The following is an 18,217-nucleotide window of genomic DNA, read 5'->3' as shown; positions in this document are numbered from 1 at the left end:
CTTGAGTTGTTTGGCTGTCTTATTCTTGACTGCTTTTACAATAATCTCTTCAGAAATATGCAATGATTAGTACAAAGTGTATTTCCTGGGATTTGTGACTCATTCCAGAATGAGCTGTATATGCAAGGGATATTCACTGCACCTAGATTTCAGGGAATGACTCTGGTCCCCAAATTAAGAGCATCATTTTTATATCCTCTCTTAATAATTATAGGGAAAAAGACCCATTCTACTGCAAAGTGATGCAAAGTTTTGCGTGAGCTGAATTATTTTTTCAAGAGTTTGTCCTTCTGTATTGGCCACATAGGGATAGCACTTGGATCAGTAACAGGATGCTAAACAATTGCTCTGCTTAACTACTTGGAAATGTCAGGGAAGTAATTTCATAGAAATTCATGTACAACATGCACAAATGTTGATGTCAATTTACTGACCCCTATTAAAAGCAGGGAGTACCATATAGTTTCCTTTCATGACTTTCCCTGATTGCACAGACTTGTGTCACTTATTTTCTGGGTGTTCACTCTCTCCCAGTCTCTCTGACTCATCTTGCCAGTGGAAAGCAGCTGACAGCAATCCTTGAAGCTCAGCTTTGCAGGGCAGGCTTTAGCAGAGGGTAGGTCACCATGCTGGCTTGACAAAGATAGTATAAGGAACAGAATAAGATAGCACAGAATAAGATAGTCTAGTGCTGTCTTGGTCAAGGTCTGCAGATGACATCTGGATTGGAGTAGTGGCTTAAATAAGAGGTGCTGGAGTTCCGGTCTAATCTCTGAGTCCTTCAAACCACTTCTTCCTGTACTGGAACTCAGTGCGGGCTTTGTTGTACCAAGGAGAAGTGTGTACTCCTGCACCAAGGACACTCCTGTGTAGGATGGCTATGCTGCAAACTTCTCTCAGGCTGTAGAAGCAATAAAGAGTTTCTGGCAACAAAGGCCTTAGAACAAGTAGATCTCCAGTCCATGTACTTCTAGCTAATACACATCTCTGTGTCAGAATAATATTCTTCTGTACAATACAGTGGACAGCAGCACTACCTGGATGAAGAACAGTTTATCTTCTGAAGAAAACAGGAGGAAGAATTTCCTCCTGCATTCAGAACTCCCTGGGAGTAATGCTCTGGAAGTGGTACTTCACTGTTGTGTCAGATCACTTGCTCAGCAACTCATTTCTCCTGAAGGTGGGATACCTCAGCAGGCACTGCTTACTTTTGGAGCTTCTCCTTTATCTTCTCAGTACGGTTCTGACCATAATGCGTGGGCCTGACTCATGAGAGTAATAAGGAACTAATCTCAAAGAGTCCTTTTAGAGATCTCCTATTTGCTCAGTTAAGAACACATTTTTCCCCTGATATTTGTCAGGGATACATCACCTTGAGGCTATTGTGAAGGACCACTCACCTCCATTTTTTTGCAGGTCATGGTAAAGCAGCACAAACTTTGTCAAACAGATTGTGCAGAGCAGTCCAAGTGACTGGACACAGGGCACCTCTGAGTCAAAACCCCCATAGCTCTTCAGGGCAGCACTGTGCTCTCAGCAACACTGCATAAGCTGCAGCACAGCTCCCTGAGACTGCAGCTGGTACCATGAATCATTTAAATACGGAGGTTGTCTGCAAAGCATTATGCAGATGCAGCTGGAGTTTTTTCAATGGAGTCTTAAAATTTCTAAATTCAGGTACAGATTTTACATAGAAATCAGACAGTAGTTTTATTTAAGCATATTTCACAAGATTTATCTGTTGAAGATAAAATTTTGATTTTAAGTGTGAATTAATATTGCTCTCTATAGCCTCCAGAGAAACAGAATCACCAGCTATGACAGATCTTTTACAGGTTTCTATGTGGCGCTTCTTCGTCACTTTTACTGCTCTTTGTAACTGCTGGGAGGTATACAGTTGTTCCCACCTTCACCTTACAAAAACTTCATTATTTTTACTTTCTTCTTTACACCCAGCCCTTTTCCTGTCACCTTTTAGTCTATAGATGATTCTCCAACTGGTTTAGGCAGAGAGTTCAACAGGGCGTTATGAGTCACACTTTCCTCTTCATGGTATTTTTGGAACTATCAGAAATCTTTTAAATACGTTCTGACAAACTGAAGAAGAAAAAGCTGCAGTTGCCTCATTTTGATTTAACTGAATCTTGAAAGATAAGCGGGGGGGATGTTGGTGTGAAGGAGAATGCACAGAAACAATGCTGCCTTGACTCATTTTCTTGTCCATACTGTGTTGATGTTTCTGGCCTTTAGCTGCCTGAATTGCTTGTCGAGCATGGCTCTAAGAATCTAATGCCTCCAACAAATTTCTGAGCAGAACAGAGAAACATGGTTATTTCAGTTCACAATGTCTATGTGAATGATCTTAATGAAATTTCAGCACTGATGTCAACAGCGCCGATGTGGGGGTTTTAAGTGGTTGGAGTTTTAGCAAGTGAAGCAGTATAACTGCCCTTGAGGCGTCTGTGCCCTTCGAGAGCAAAGTGGAAAAATATTGTGTTCTGCAAATCTGCCACTCTTCTGTACTCTGGAAAACAGAGAATATAATCTGGTCCAACAAGCACTAGTGTTCTCATAATGTCAGCTGAAGAGGATTACAGGAGAATTGATTTTATGTAATTAAACTTCCCTGGCATAAATAGAGATTGTTTCATTAAAAGGAAAAAAAAATAGAAAAAGAGAAGTGTCCATGACTGGAGCATTCTCCCCCCTTCCTGCAAGGCAGTTACTAGCTTCCTACATTAAATTAAAAAAAGGTAATTGAAACTAATGTTGGGAAATATCACTCTCTCACTGATATGCAGTAACATATAAGAATTTAACATTTTAAAAAAAATGTGTTCAGTGTGTAACAATTCCACCAGAAATGGAAAGCAAAGCTTGACAGATGCCTTGTTTTGGGTCTTCCTGTGGCAATGGAAAAAATAGAATAGCACAGCTTGGCACAGTCCTGCAGTCCTGCATCTTTCCCTCATGTACATATTGATAGGTCTTTCTCAAAGACATACTGATATTAGGTGCATCCTCTGGACACAAAATGACCTTCATAGAGGAATAAAGGAGAAATTGTTTCAACTCTCCAAATTGAAATTTTCAAATTAAACTCTTAAAAAGAGGTTTAAATAGGAGTGTTGTTTATGGAGGGGATAGGTTTCTATTGAGGGGGTAGGATATTATCTGCACCTCTGACTTTGAATGCAGTAATGGCTTTTAGCTTGGAAAATGCAAATCAAAAAGCAGCAGATCATGCAAGGCTGAAGAGTTAATTTAAATCTTAATGTTACCACATCCTCTTTAATACAACCTGGGGTACATAGTACCAAAAATTGTCGTGTTATTGCAAGGACAGTACTATCAGAACAGCTTTTGTGGTACAAATGGGTTCCAAAGGAAAGGGAGAAGAGGTCAAACCTAGGAGAGCTGCAGTTGCTTTACATGAGACCCATCCCTTTTGATGCTGCCTGCTTCTGTTCCCATGTGTGTTTTCTGCTTCAGCATATTTAAATACATACCAAATTACAGCCCAGTTATGGATTTATTGCAGCAAAAGCTGCCTTTCTTCTTGCACAAAGACATACACTTCTTCTGCATGTCTTTTTATCTATTTACACTGCTATTGTTGGCATAGGCCCATGTGTTGCATATTCTGTGCAACATGGTGATACATGGCATGGCTCTGGTACTGTGCTGTGTAGCATTCCCATTGCTTTTCACCTCCATAGTTCAGCCTCACCATCATCCTTAAAGTGGTATTTATGACAGTCTTTTTTGGAGGTAGTAAATACTGAAATGAAACTTTTGGAAGCAGGTTGCTTTCCCGTGCAGCTCCAAGGTTCTAACAGTTTGAAAGTAGTTTTCAAAGTTGGGTGTAAAACAGGCAAGACTTGGTCCCTCTCCTCTGTCAGGGTAATGTAGATCCTCTTGACCCATATGGTTCATTATGCTTCCTGCTCACTTAGCCTCCACGCTGGGTATGGTGCTGCAATATTGCCACAGAGACTGTGGAACTCTGTTAGCACTTACAACAAAGACTTGCATGTTTGTGTCTTGATATTAAGGTTGCAGAATTAGTCATCTATGGGAGTGAAAATCCTGCCTTTGCTCTGTGGACAATTGAAAGATTCCAGTGGCAGCTGGCACCTATGTAAAGGAGTAAGAAACTGCCATTACTGGTACCAGGGTGAGGGCAGGCCAATCTGTCATCCTCAGGGAATGACTGTTAGAGACAAGAAAAACTGAAAGAAGTGCTAGATGAAGCGCACTCCTGTCAGCATTCCCATCATCTGGATCTTGATTGCACTTACAGTTTAGCAGGGCCCATTTTGTCCATTTCTTCCCGTCCCTCTTCAGTCCTGGCAGTCAGTTACTGATGCCAAGTCAGGGCCTGCTTGACTTTCTGCACCCACATCCCTCATCAGTGCACAGCCAGCACAACCTGAAGTAGCACTTATGAAGTAGGTGATATTCACAGAACGGGTACAGCCCATTTAACTCTGCAGTAAATCTTAATTTGGGTGTTCAGAAGTCTCTTAGCTTTCCCCATCAGTGTTCACTCATTCTAGCTTTCCATCTTGGTGCAACTACCCTCTTTCTCCTGTCCTCTCTTCACTGTATACTAAAGTTCTTGCCCAGGCAGAAAACACCTGTCTGCTTTTACTCATGCCATACATTCAAATATCAAAATTAAATAAGAAGTTTCCCTGATCTTGTCTGGAATTAAGGTAAAGAGTGAATGCTTCACATAACACAGGTACCTGGCTGTCTGAGATTACCAACGTATGTGTTCCTGGTGTTTGAGAGGTGCCTTCCTACCAATAGCATCAAACGGAGTGAGGTCATATCAGGAGATCAGATTTACTTGATAGTTTTTCTGTGCTTGTGCATTACTGCACATCTGAGTTTGATTTAGTTTGTGAACTCTGCTGTTACTTATGCAGTTTCCCTTTCCCTGATTTTCCCTCATCTCATAAAGCAAGTATAACTAATGCGAATTGTAAACCTTCCATTGTCTGCTGCCTTTGCTCTGTTTAGCAATGCCTTTACTCTTGGATAAAAAATGACCCTAGTCTCTGGGAATTTTCTTGCTAATTAAAATAAGACTGCATAAAATTTTCTTTGGTTTGATTAAAAGACAAAAGAAATCTAACTTCAAGATAAACTTAATTGAAGTTTAACACAGATAAGAAAAATATTTGAGGTTTTGTTTCCTTCTCTTGTATGTATCTTTCCTGTAGAGCTCAAGAAAATTATTCTTGGTCAGGATGTATTTCACTTATCCCAGTGTTTCTGTAGCACGTCGCTCTACAGTGTGGTCATCTCAGCCAGGCTTTAGAGCATTGTCATTACTAAGCTAGGAAAGTTTCTATCCTGAGTGCTTTGTCTCCATCATCACTGCCATACTATTTCATCACACACCCCTGGCTTTGTCCTATCCATAATTGTTATCTGGATCATTTTTCTTTCTGCAAGTTGGTGCCAAAGTTTGGCTGTTACATGCTTTATAAATATGTTCCTTTTTTTTAACCTGTATTGCATCGCTCCGGTGTTACAGCTGATGTGGGGATGTAATCAAGCAGGGACAAAGTGACAAAGTTCTTTGTGGCAGCAGTTGTGGGGTCAAATAATAGATTTTGAATTGTCAAGTACAAGTGTGCAGCACTAGGAAGTAAACTCCTGTCCTGTTATTCAGACATTTATGTGGTTAAATTCAGAACAGTGGAAAGCTGGAATGTTTCAGCTGAATTGCCTTCAAGACAGTTACAGATGCAAGATCTTCTCTGTGTTTCCTTACATCAGGAAATTGTATGTCTTTCTTTTCTAGATTTGAACGTATTCATACAAAGAAAGGGAATTACAGTAAGTCACTAGTTTCAAGCCAAGAAGAAGTAGATGATTTAGCAACCTTGGAGGTACTGGATGAGGTAAGAACCTCCTTTTTCATGTTTTCCTGAAGAGGACTAATCACATATTAAAACACAATGGTGTGCTGTTGATTTTCAAATTCAACTGTATTGTCACACTGTGTAAATGTACAATGACATTTTACCTTTTTATACCAAATATTTTAGATAAGATTTACTGTGTCAGAATGGTTCCAACTCGAAGCTAAAACAGTCTCTGCATTTACAGTCATAGGCTGAACAGTATTGTAACACCATTGGCTTAACAGAATTTATATCACTGGATTTTCTTAGAGCTAAATATGCAGTTTGCAGTGGTGTGTTAACCTGAAATTGATTCATGTCCAAGAACCAGCACCTTCTTCCCTGTTGCTTAAACACCTTGAGTTGTCTTAAACTACCTTACCATTCTGCTCCCAGGCTGGGTTCTCCCTGTCTTATTTTGGTGTGGAGATGCATTGGGATCAATTTATGTCAGCTGAGCCTGTGACCTGTCAATGCCTGCTGGTGAAATTTTGACAAAATTACTGATACGAATCTCACTGCTTTGTCAAAGTTCAAAAATTAATCTACTAGAAGCAGGGGAACATGCATAAGGGAGGGGGGAAGTCTGCTGTGTTTATGCTTTCAGCGTCAAAACCAGAGAGAAGAATCAGGCCACAGCACATTATCTGTAGGTCTTGAAGGCCATCAGTGTTGTAAACAAATTGTCATTATTCCTCTGCCAGGCTGTGCACAGAATAGTCTCAAGGCTGGTTTGAATTTCTTCATCCAGCTCTATGGCCTGTTTTGATTGGAAACCTAACCAGGCACTTTACATACCTGGCTCTGTATGCAGAAGAAGCTGAGGGAAATTACATCAAGGAATTTGAATGCCACTGATGGGTCCTTTTTTCTTGGTTCAGGGAGAACTGGCTCTGCAACAGAAAGAACCATCACAACAGAGACTGGTTGTTAATACAGAAAGATGCCTGATTATTTACATTAATAGGATCCAAACAGTTGTGTCATATCATAACTGAGAGTACTGTTAGAGAAGGTGTAATGGAAGTTATGAATTCAATCATATGGCTCTTACTTGATAAGTTACATTAAACTGTAGTGTTAGAAATGTAGGCAGGACTGTCTCATGGAAACTTCCAATTAACTCATTTTTCGCACTTGGGAATCTGTAAGTCATCATGGCTAGGCTTCACGAACAAAGATTTGGGAAGGCTCTATCCACGTTTGTTACAAGCACGCTGGTGACTAATAAGGCCAATACGAGACAGACATATCCGATTGCAAAAAGCACAGCAGAAGGACTCCTTAGGTGGTGTATTCTGCAAGACAGGGTTCTTTCTGCGCTTTCTTTTCTCCTCGAGAGTGATCCTGCGTGTGTTCTCAAAGGAGACAGCTGCATTATAGATGGTGTGTCTCCAGACCTTCGATTGGAGGCCGGAGTAGACCAGTTATGTTGATCAATATGGCTGAGGCTGAGATGTTGTTTCAGGGAGTCCTTGTATCTTTTCTTCGGGGCTCCTCTCTTGCAGCAACCAGTGACAAATTCACCATAAAGCAAGATCTTGGGGAGGCGGTGGTCCTTCATCCTGGAGACGTGCCCTGCCCAACGCAACTGTGTTCTCAGCAACCTGGCCTCAATACTTGTGACTGCTGCTCATTCTAGAACAGATGTATTGGTCACATAATCTGACCAGTGGATGTTTAGGATTGTGCAGAGACAGTGTTGATGGAAGCGTTCTAAGAGATGCAGGTGGTGGCTGTAGACGACCCATGGTTCGGAACCATATAAAAGAGTAGACAGCACAATGGCTTTGTAAACATTGATCTTGGTACTTTTCTTCAAGGGATCTGTAAGTATATACTGTTCAAAGTGAGCTTGGACACAAGAAATTAGAAATGCCAGTGCTTTTGAAAGTATTACTTTTGATCACAATTACTTGTATTCCTGACTATTAATTTTTTTTCCCTCCCTATTCTCACTCATTGTAACAATTTGAATATTTTATAAGTTTTCCTAATATTCTTTTTTTCCCCCATATAATTCAATGTTCTGTTCTTTCTCCACCAGAATACAGTAACAGAACAGTTGCAGAAGGGTTATGCCAAGGATCAGATCTACACATATGTTGGGGACATTCTCATCGCTGTCAATCCATTTCGGAACATAGATATTTATTCTTCACAGGTGTGACAATCTAGGTTTGGTTATTTTAAACTACCACCGATTTCCACTAAAATATAAATATTTGTGTTAAGTATAAAGTAAGATCATTCTTGATACTTACTTCAGTTCACTCTGAAAAACAGAATTAGCAATAGAGTTCCTCCTTCAAGTGCATATTGACACACACCCTTAACATGCTGAATTTCAGTACAGATATGAGAAATAAATAGTGTAGATCATGCACAAAACAACCCTATACAATGTTAAGTTCTGTGAATTTGTCTTCCCATTATACAAAAGGGGACAGGTATGAAAGTCTGGTCATACAATAATTTGGCATTATTAATTATCAGGTACTACAGGTACTATTAATTTCAGGTACAGAAAAAATCTAAAGTTTTGACATCAATATCATGCATAAATACTAGGAGGAAGTGAATCACAAATAAAATGAAATTATCAGTTAGTCCTTGATGTCTGGCAGTATTAAATTTTCTCCTAAATAATTAGTTTCATAATTATGAAGCTCTAATAATTAGAGCATAATCAGGGCTCAAATTATAAAAAATTGCACTTCATTCTGTTTAGCAGTTCTTATAGTACTAAGTACATACAAATTCATGGTATAGTGAGTGCAGTAGCAGCTCACTCAGAAAACATCACTTTTGGTAACCTCAGCATGCTGTACACTAATCTAAAAATAAAATTAAACTCTGATTAAAAAAAAAAAGTTGTTAAGGGACACCAGTAATGTTTTCATTTTTCTTACACTTAGCATTCCAAACTGTATATTGGAGCCAAACGGACTGCCAACCCTCCTCACATTTTTGCTGTTGCTGACATAGGCTATCAGTCCATGGTGACATACAACTCCGATCAGGTATAGATGAGGTGTCTTAATTATATCCTTTGCTAGGCCGAGAGATGTGTAATGAGCTCAGAGTCTTGCTCTTGTTCTCTGCAGTGTATCGTTATTTCTGGAGAAAGTGGAGCTGGCAAAACACAAAGTGCCCATCTGCTGGTTCAGCAGCTCACCGTCCTGGGCAAGGTATGTCAGAGGGGATGCCTCTGTAAGGCTTTGCTGTTTTGCACCTAAACGACTGAACCTATGGACAGGGCATTGTTTTTGGGCAAGACTGCTACACTTTTTCAGAAGAAAACTGGAACATGATGGTGATCCATCTACTCCCCCCTCCCTTCTGAACTAGGGTCACTTGAGAATATGTTGGGGTTTCCACAAGGAAGTACCCACTGCAGTGCAGGCTGTGACTTAGTTCCCTTTTTGAGTGTCTTCAAGTCACCCAAACTGTACTAAGTAAATTCCTCTTCTAGCTTTCTACCTCCTTCTACAACCAGATCACTGTCAGTGGGACACAGTCATTCTGGGAAGTGGCCACCATAATTGTCTAAATAAAATGCCATTTTTTGCATGTCCCAGGTGAGATGCAAGCAAGCAGATGGATCAGTATAGTGCACTGGAGCAGTAAGGAGATGCTAAAAAGGATCCTAAAAGCAGATCAGCCACCTCAGAGTGATGAACCACAGAAATTTATCAGTTCTGGTGGTGGTGTTGTCATTATGTGTGTTATCTCTTCCAACCAGCCATTACTTCTGAAGATTGCTATATTCTGACGGGTTTCACTGTATATATATATATATATATATATGTACCTTTCTTTCCATATAATTCCCATGGGAATGGCTGCCCCTAAAATGTCAAACTTCACAATACCAACAAGAAGAGTATAGAAACACCTGAAAATGAATGTATTTGAATAATTACTGATAATTTGAAGCGATATCTTTTTCGTATCCAGGCTAATAACAGGACTCTACAGGAGAAGATTCTCCAGGTGAACAACCTCGTAGAAGCATTTGGGAATGCAGGCACTATCATCAATGATAACTCAAGCAGATTTGGAAAATATTTGGAAATGAAATTCACTTGTGGTGGCACTGTAGTAGGAGCTCAGATTTCAGAGTATCTCCTTGAAAAATCCAGAGTTGTCCACCAGGCAGTGTAAGTACAAAAATTGTATTTGACCTTATTTGGGGGTTACAGAGTAGGCCTACAATGGAAGAAATCATCTTGGTTCAAAACACAGAGATGAATAAGGTACCTGGATTTTTTTTTTCTTATAAATTATGTATGAATAACTTCTAAATCTGTAAGCTAGCTGAAAACTACTCCTGATCTCATTTTTTGTTCTTTTTTTTCATTTTTTTTATTTCCTGGGTTGTTTAATCAAATCTCATAAAAATGCACACGATATATAAAATATATCAGAATGTGCAAAGAATTAAAAACTTTCTAATAGTTCAGTTATACATTCCTTTGTGGAATTTTGAAATATTGTGTTAAATATATCACTTGGATTTAATTCCACTACATTTCCTCTAGTACTGTAGCTTATTTCTTTGTTTGTTTGCTTGTTTTCCATTTTGGAATATCTAGTGGGGCTTGTTTATAAAGGGTTATGGGTCAAAAGTAGAACAGATCCATCTCCGTCATGTGTGTATCTCATAATATAAAATGATAGAAAAATTTAATTGATTTTCCAATTAAATTTATTGATATGCATTTTATGTCCTAATATATAGCATGTCCAAATAACAAATATTTTGGCAACTCTATTTCTGCCATAATAACAATTGGAACAACAGAGTTTTAGACAAGGAGTGTTGTCACTGATTTAAATTTTTCCCCTTGGTGATGTCTAATTCATTTTTCACTCTTTTTGTATTTCTGCATGACCTTGTTGTCTGTTGTAGGTTTGTGAAATGTAGAACATGAAAGTACCACTTGAATTGTTTCAATAAACAATTTAAAGTTAGAGGCAATTTTATTAAATGTTGTTTATTTCCTTAGTTGAACATAAGCACAGAAACTGCTTTTTCAGAATAAAATCAGCTTTTTCCTTAAAATACCAATTTTTTCATAACTTTTAATGGGTTTGTTCTGAGGCTGTCAATTTATATTTATATTTAGTCACATACTGAGACAGGCAGTTGACAATGCATTTATGTGCCTTAAGTGTTATTTAGGTAGGTGTTTAGGTGTCTGCATTCACAAGAAAATGCGACCAAAGTGTTTAGAATGAGAGCCACTGTAGGAAGTTAAATTTTGAGGAATGAACTTCCAAGGGCAACTGAAGCTCTTTGTGTTGAGTGTGTCGTCTTCGCTCAGGTCTCTGTGTGGCTGGTCCATACAGCTTGTCAGGGCAGAGAACTGGCATTTAGGGACCTGCACTGTGAGGAAGTCTTGCTCTTCTGGGAGACCATGACTCCCAAATTCACATGAAGAGCTAGGAGTGACTTTTCACAGAAAACCAGTCATTCATTACCTGGAAAATGGGAGACCCATGTTCCAGACCCACTTCAAGCCAAAAGATTTTGAAAATACAGTTTCCCCTACCTTTCCAAGAAAATACACAAACCTTCAGGACACAGTGAGGTTTCACTGAGTGTGCAAAGCAGTGCTATGCAATCTAAAGGTTAAGACACTGAGGGGAAAGATAAGAGTTCTAATCTGCTCCTACTCCTTAAATGGATCTTGTTTTCTATTACTGACTGTCCACAGTAAAATATGCAAACTGAGTTGGCACTGGACTCTGACCTAGGTACCCTCTATGCAGAGAGGAGTGCACTGGGCTCTGATTCTGTTTCACAGAAGCTTGAGAATTGGGCCCATGGGAATCTCATGAGGTTTAACAAGACCAAGTACAAGGTGCTGCACCCAGGTACCAATACAGGCTGGGGATGAACTGATCAAGAGCAGCCTTGCTGAGAATGACTTGGGAGTGCCGGTGGATGAACAGAACATGAGCCAGCAATATGCACATGCAGCCCAAAAAACCAATCATATCCTGGGCTCCATCAAAAGCAGTGTGGCCAGCAGATCGAGGGAGGTTGATTCTGCCTCTCTACTCCACTCTGGTGAGACCCCATCTGCAGTGCTGCATCCAGCTCTAGGGTCCCCAGCACAGGGAGGACACAGACCTATTGGAAAAAGACAAGAGGGCCACCAAGATGGTTAGAGGGATGGAGCACCTCTCCTATAAGGAAAGGCTGAGAGAATAGCGTTTGTTCAGCCTGGAAAGGAGAAGGCTTCAGGTGACCTAATTGCAGCCTTCCAGTACCTAAAGAGAGTCTGCAAGAAAGATGGAGAGACTTTTTTGCAAGGACATATAGTGGGAGCAATGGCTTTAAACTGAGAGTAGGTTTAGATTAGATATTAGAAAGGAGTTCTTTACTGTGAGGGTGGTGAGGCACTGGAACAGGTTGTCCAGAGAAGCTGTGGGTGCCCCATCCCTGAAGTGCTGAAGGCCAGATTGGATGGGGCTTTGAGCTCCTGGTCTTAGTGGAAAGTGTCTCTGCCCATGCCAGGGGGCTTGGAACTAAATCATCCTTAACGTCCTTTTCCAAGCCACTCTATGATTTCATGATTTAAGGATGCTCCTGAGACACATACCTCAGCTCCTGCAGAAAGCAGGGGTTTGAACACAATTCAGTAGTGACTGACTTGGGCATCTCAGGGCTCAGTGATGGCTGCAAATTTTCACCTAAGCATCCCATTCTTCCTCATAAGGTGCACAGGAAGCTTGAATGTGCAATAAACCTCTGACCTGGGTTTGGGCACCGAGGGCCAAGTCATAAGGCCCTTTGCTGATTGTCTGCTTATGTGCTTTCTTAGTTCAGACTAAAGGACACAGCACACATACTGGAATCACTGAACAAGGAGTGTACAGCTTTCCCATGGTCAGAAGATGTTTTACAGTAACTGGAGTTAAGCAGCCCATTTAATGCAGGAGGGTGAGAAATCTGCAAGGTCTTACACAGCATCTACCAATTGCATCAAAGGCAAAGCAGCATTTAGCTGCTTGTAGCACCAAGCAGCCACCCTGGCAGTCAGGACAAACACACAGTGGCACAGAAAGGATGTTCACAGGGACTTCTGTAATAGCTTCTTTCAGACTCTTTTGTCAGTTTGCGTGAGTCTTGCCTGTTATTAAAATAACATTTAATAATCATATGTATGTCATCAGTAAATGTAGCATCCTTATATTACTAAACCAGTTTGTTGTTTCTGTTGTTTCAGAGGAGAGAAAAATTTCCATATTTTTTATTATATTTATGCTGGTCTCGCAGAAAAGAAAAAACTGGCACATTATAAACTGCCAGAATATAGACCTCCCAGGTAATGCAGTTTATTTTTACATAAATTGATTACTAAGAAGTGCAGTGTTGAATTCATTTGTATTCTAACTCGGTATCCATCAACTCTTTCAGATATCTGCAAAATGATCATTTCAGAATAGTGCAAGATTTCATGAACAATAGCTTTTATAAGTCTCAGTTTGAATTAATTGAACAGTGCTTCAAAGTCATAGGTTTTACACTGGAGGTGAGTGCTGCTAACCCTTTTCTTTTGTGAACTTTACCAGCTACCTTAATCAGGAAAAACTTACATAAAGCATTCAAATAATCTACCTTGTTATTTTCTTCCTTAAGCAGTACTGTGTTTATGTTTTAGGATGTTGCAAAGTCAACTTACTTTTATATTATAAAATTTAATTTTTTAAGGTTTCGAGGCATTGATAAACCAATAAAATGGTATTAGTCAACAAGACTTTGAAATCAGTGAACACAGCACAGCCGAGTAATTGGGGGAAAAAAAGATTTTTGCAAATTAAATGCATAGAAAATGATGTTATAACTGTTTATCAGCCAATAATTCTAGGCCTGTGAATGTGAGACTCATCTCTGTTTTAAGAGGAAGTCCGTGGTGGGAGTTCTAAAAATTCATTGAATTGATGTGAGTATTGATGAATTCAGTACGTTTTCACAGCTTCAGAAATAAAGTTAAAGCTCTTACATCCCTTTGGATTGAATCTCATCACTAAACATTAACTGAACCCATTCTTTTTTTATCATGTTGTATCGTTTTGCTGGCCATTAAACCCCTCTTCTAAGTCTGTCTTTGGTAGAATAAAATAGAAAAGGACTCTGAATTTATAAATTAGCATGCAAGAGAAGGAAATCCCATCCTGTGCCTTAGTTCTGTCTTAGAAGTGGTACATCACAACTGTCATTTACTGCTGACTTAGTTTATCATAAACAATAGTAGGGGGATGATCAATATAGTATCTGTGACATACAGCACTAGTGCTGCAGAATGGATGTATGTTTTAATTTATCTGACAAAAGTGCATGTGGTAAGGACCTTTTCACAGAAAAGGTCCACTTCACTCACTGAAGTGGACTATTTCTGGCTTTACTCAATGTAAATATTAGAAATAGATAACAAAACAGATTTATTCACCTATTCTAGTCCTCCATAATCATTTTGCATTAAGTCATAGTAGCAGTGGCATTCACAGTCTCTTTCTCCTCTACATGTTATTCACAACTGCACTTAGTAATATCACACCTGTACTACCACATCCTTTCACCTATGCTTTCACCTTTCCAGAAGCAACCTAAAAGGACATGCATGGTTCAGCACCAATAGCAGTTTTATCACAGCATCAGAGACCTTGATAAGTCCTAATTTAAACCATGAAAAGCAGCAAGTCTGTTTTTGTTACCAGTTCTTTTGTTCACTTGGATGGATGGAAACAATAATCTTGATCATCCAAAAGAAATCTTCCATACATATTGAAGATCCAGTTAGAAGTATGTCACTGGCTGCATTGTGCAGTTCTAGGATGGATCTTCGCTTGATTAACTCAGCAAACCACCATGAGCTGAAGCTGTAAAGGAATTATTTACCAGTAGAATCCCCGCAGTTTCAGAAGCAGGTTGAGTGCTGGAGGCAACCTGCTTGTGGTTACATGTGAGCCCCATCCATGTTAGCCTGACTCACATCCTCCACAGGGTGAATTAGCCTGTCTGAAGCTGTGGTTGCAAGAGTGAAGGAACAGTCGTCTTCCCCCACTGAGGTTCTGATATCAGATACATGTGCAAAGACAAATTTTTTTCAGTGAGAAAAAGATCCTACAAGACAGTGAATTCCTTTGCTAAGGGCATTCATCCCAGTGCACAGAGAACTTTCATATAAGCATGTTCAATGTTTTATTAGCAGAAAGCCATGAACAGAAAAAATTATCCATTCCAGTTAAAACTGAGACCTAAACAAGACTTCTTTTTCTTTGAAATTTGATTTTAACTTATTGGCAGGCTTTAATAGTAAGTACTGTCAGTACTCCCTGTCTTAAAATCAAACTGTTTTATTTCAGGCTGCATAGCAAAATTAATAGGAAAAAGGAATATGCCTAGGGGAACAATAATCACGCTGCATGTGACAGATCGAGACAGATTTCAAGCACACTGGAAAAGGGCAGAAAAATGTCAGCAGCTATACATACTGTACAGCATAATGGCAGAAGTTAAGCTATTCATTTCTTTGCATTTTAACTGTGTCCCTAAGATTAAAATGAAAATGATTGCTTAATCCTAGGTAAACTGTGTGCCAATTATCCTCAGCGTAATTTTTTAGAGTGAGCTTATCTAGTTTGTCTTGCTGTCACTGGAATCATTAGTTTATTAACTGCTAGATTAACTTCTGAAAGTGTTAAAAACAAGATCAAGTACTCTAGAGCAATTAGGGATTTTATCTGACTAAATGATGCCTGACATGGTACTAGCAAGCTATTGAATATTATAGATAAAATGTTTTACAATTGTGAAAAGTTCATTGTTATAAAATACCAATCACATTTGCAAAACTGCTTCTTATAAAACTACTATAAAAGTTTCCAACCTGCTATTTATAAAACACGCTATTACTGTATCCCTCAAAATATACAGTGTCAAAGATTCCTAGTCTGCTTTGCAGGAACACCTCAGCATTTCTGAATAAAAAATGCTCAGATCATCAGGTATACCGATAAACATTCACAGTTCAGATGAAAATTTGCAGTTCAAATCTAAGTCAAACCTGCAATGAAAGCATTATTTTACTAATTCTAAATATAATTTTGTCATATATAAGTTCTTAAAATAATTTACTGTGCATATGACTTCACTGTCCAGAGTAATAACAGCCATTTTCAAGGCAGAGTCCCTCTTCAAAACCTACTGAATAATTTGAAATTTAGATATGTGTCCATATTAAGGTGCTTTAGTGAGTTTCCAACTGATGTTTTGAAGGGTGTAGCGCTTTACTGAATCAGAGATGTGAGATCTCACTCTTCTCTCAGTGAAACTTCTTCTGATGACATTGGTGGGGATGATACAGGCCTATTATTTGGAGTACCTTTGTTTCCATGATCCAAGAAACATAGATGCAGATTTTTTTTGTATCTTTGTTGATATAGGTATTAAATTTTTAGACACAGTTGTGCCTGCAGACACAGTGAAGGATAGATATAAATAACCTCTGAATTCTTTCTGTGTAAGAGGATATGTACACAGTGTTTTGTGCTGTCCCTACTCCATGTCAATCCTGTCCTGTCAACAAGTATGGAAAAGAGATTAGGCTATAGTTTGTCTTGCCCTCTTTGGCTGTCTTACTCTTGAAAGACTTTACTGAGTACAGAACAGGAATAATTGCTGAGAAAAGTATTCCTAAAAGTAGTGGGCACGTGGCAGACAACAAGAAACAGCACACATAGACATACCCATCGCATAAACCACAGAGACAAATCTACCTGGCTATTAAGTATTGTGTCTTTTTTAATATATTTTTCAGGAACTTGGAAGTGTGTACAGTGTCCTGGCTGCCATTTTAAATGTGGGTAACATTGAATTTTCAGCAGTAGTATCTGAACATATGATTGACAAGAGCAACATTTCCAACCCAGTAGCCCTTGAGAATTGTGAGTGATATTTTTCTTGATTTAAGATTGTTTTTCTTACTGTTTAGTTAGGGAATTTATTTTATTGCAAGAGAGTTATCAATGAACCTGTATTCATGTGGAAATTTTGCAGACATAATTAAAAGCTGAAGGTCAATTAATTCTAAGCCCACCTAAATTCAAATGCAGAAAAAGAAAAAGATTTCCATGTTATGCATCTTATTTGACTAACCAGTTCACTGGTATACAGGAAACATGACTAATACTGCAGATGCCTGAAAAGAAAATCTTTGGAATTTTTCCAAGGTTATTTGAACATTTGAGGGAGAACCTCATTAACACATTGAATGGATTTTTCCCAGTTTCTTTCTCAGCTGCTCATTACTTGTTCTCCACATGTGCCTGTTGAAATACAGCTCACTAATTCTTTGGAAGGGATGCCTCTTTGGAAGGGCTGCTGGGAGGTGGAGGAGGCAAAGGGACAAAGATTCTCAAGAAATTTGCTACACTTTCTCAGTAATTACAGTTGGAGAGATAATGAAGTATTCACGCTATCTTCTTACATGTTTTCCTGCCATAGATAGAAAAATATTGTGGAACTGGGAAAGAAGCTCCCCTTATTTGGAGCAAAAGGAGGACAGCAGTGGCTTTTATGAGTGGATTATAACTGAGAGGGGAATTCGCACCTCACAATTTCAATACTTCTGATATAGTCACCTAGATTCCCTAGCATTTCTCCATAGACTGTTTGGAAAAACAACCTCCTTGATAAAGGAATTTAGAATCTATTCATTGACTGCAGTAGAAGCTAGGAAGGCTGGTTACTAAATTAGATACTGACAGTTGTTTGGTGTGAAATTTCTCATTAGTCATAGTTCAAGACTGACTTGGCCCCTATTCATAATACATTGCACTTGCAGCTTTGGTTGCAAAAATGCCTATTTCACCTTCCAAAATCTGCCTCTGAGCTACGCTGGTGACCTTCCTTCCTAGGTGCATCCTTGCTGTGTATTCAGGCAGATGAACTGCAAGAGGCCCTCACCTCTCACTGTGTAGTGACTCGAGGAGAGACAATTATTCGTCCCAACACTGTGGAAAAAGCCACTGATGTCAGAGATGCCATGGCCAAAGCACTGTACGGACGTCTCTTTAGCTGGATAGTCAATCGCATCAACACTTTACTCAAACCTGACAAACATTTAAGGTAAAAGAAGTTTTTCCAAAATAAAGAGAAATTTTTTTTCAGTGGGAATAATACTGTCTACACTAGGGCATTTAGTGTACTCATGTTCTTTTTCTCCGCTACCTTCTTGTTTATGACACCACCACCTCAAAAATGTTTTGTCCTGTTCCTA

General features: G+C 39.1%; 1 protein-coding gene across 5 annotated transcripts in view; it reads left to right on the top strand.

Moving 5' to 3' along the window:
* Window positions 1-18,217, top strand: part of MYO3A (myosin IIIA) — a 119,669-nt gene that overhangs the window by 55,603 nt on the left and 45,849 nt on the right. For all 5 annotated transcript variants that reach the window (XM_027658814.1, XM_027658816.1, XM_027658818.1 and 2 more), the window contains exons 11-19: window positions 5,819-5,918; window positions 7,969-8,085; window positions 8,840-8,944; window positions 9,029-9,112; window positions 9,882-10,084; window positions 13,163-13,261; window positions 13,354-13,468; window positions 16,757-16,883; window positions 17,856-18,066. In XM_027658814.1, the coding sequence (XP_027514615.1) occupies window positions 5,819-5,918; window positions 7,969-8,085; window positions 8,840-8,944; window positions 9,029-9,112; window positions 9,882-10,084; window positions 13,163-13,261; window positions 13,354-13,468; window positions 16,757-16,883; window positions 17,856-18,066 (1,161 nt within the window). The remainder of the gene's footprint in view (window positions 1-5,818; window positions 5,919-7,968; window positions 8,086-8,839; window positions 8,945-9,028; window positions 9,113-9,881; window positions 10,085-13,162; window positions 13,262-13,353; window positions 13,469-16,756; window positions 16,884-17,855; window positions 18,067-18,217) is intronic.

This window comes from Corapipo altera, unplaced genomic scaffold (genome assembly GCF_003945725.1).
Source record: "Corapipo altera isolate COAL_440 unplaced genomic scaffold, ASM394572v1 63, whole genome shotgun sequence".
Taxonomy (NCBI): Eukaryota; Metazoa; Chordata; class Aves; order Passeriformes; family Pipridae; genus Corapipo; species Corapipo altera.
This window is presented reverse-complemented; position numbering and strand designations above follow the sequence as displayed.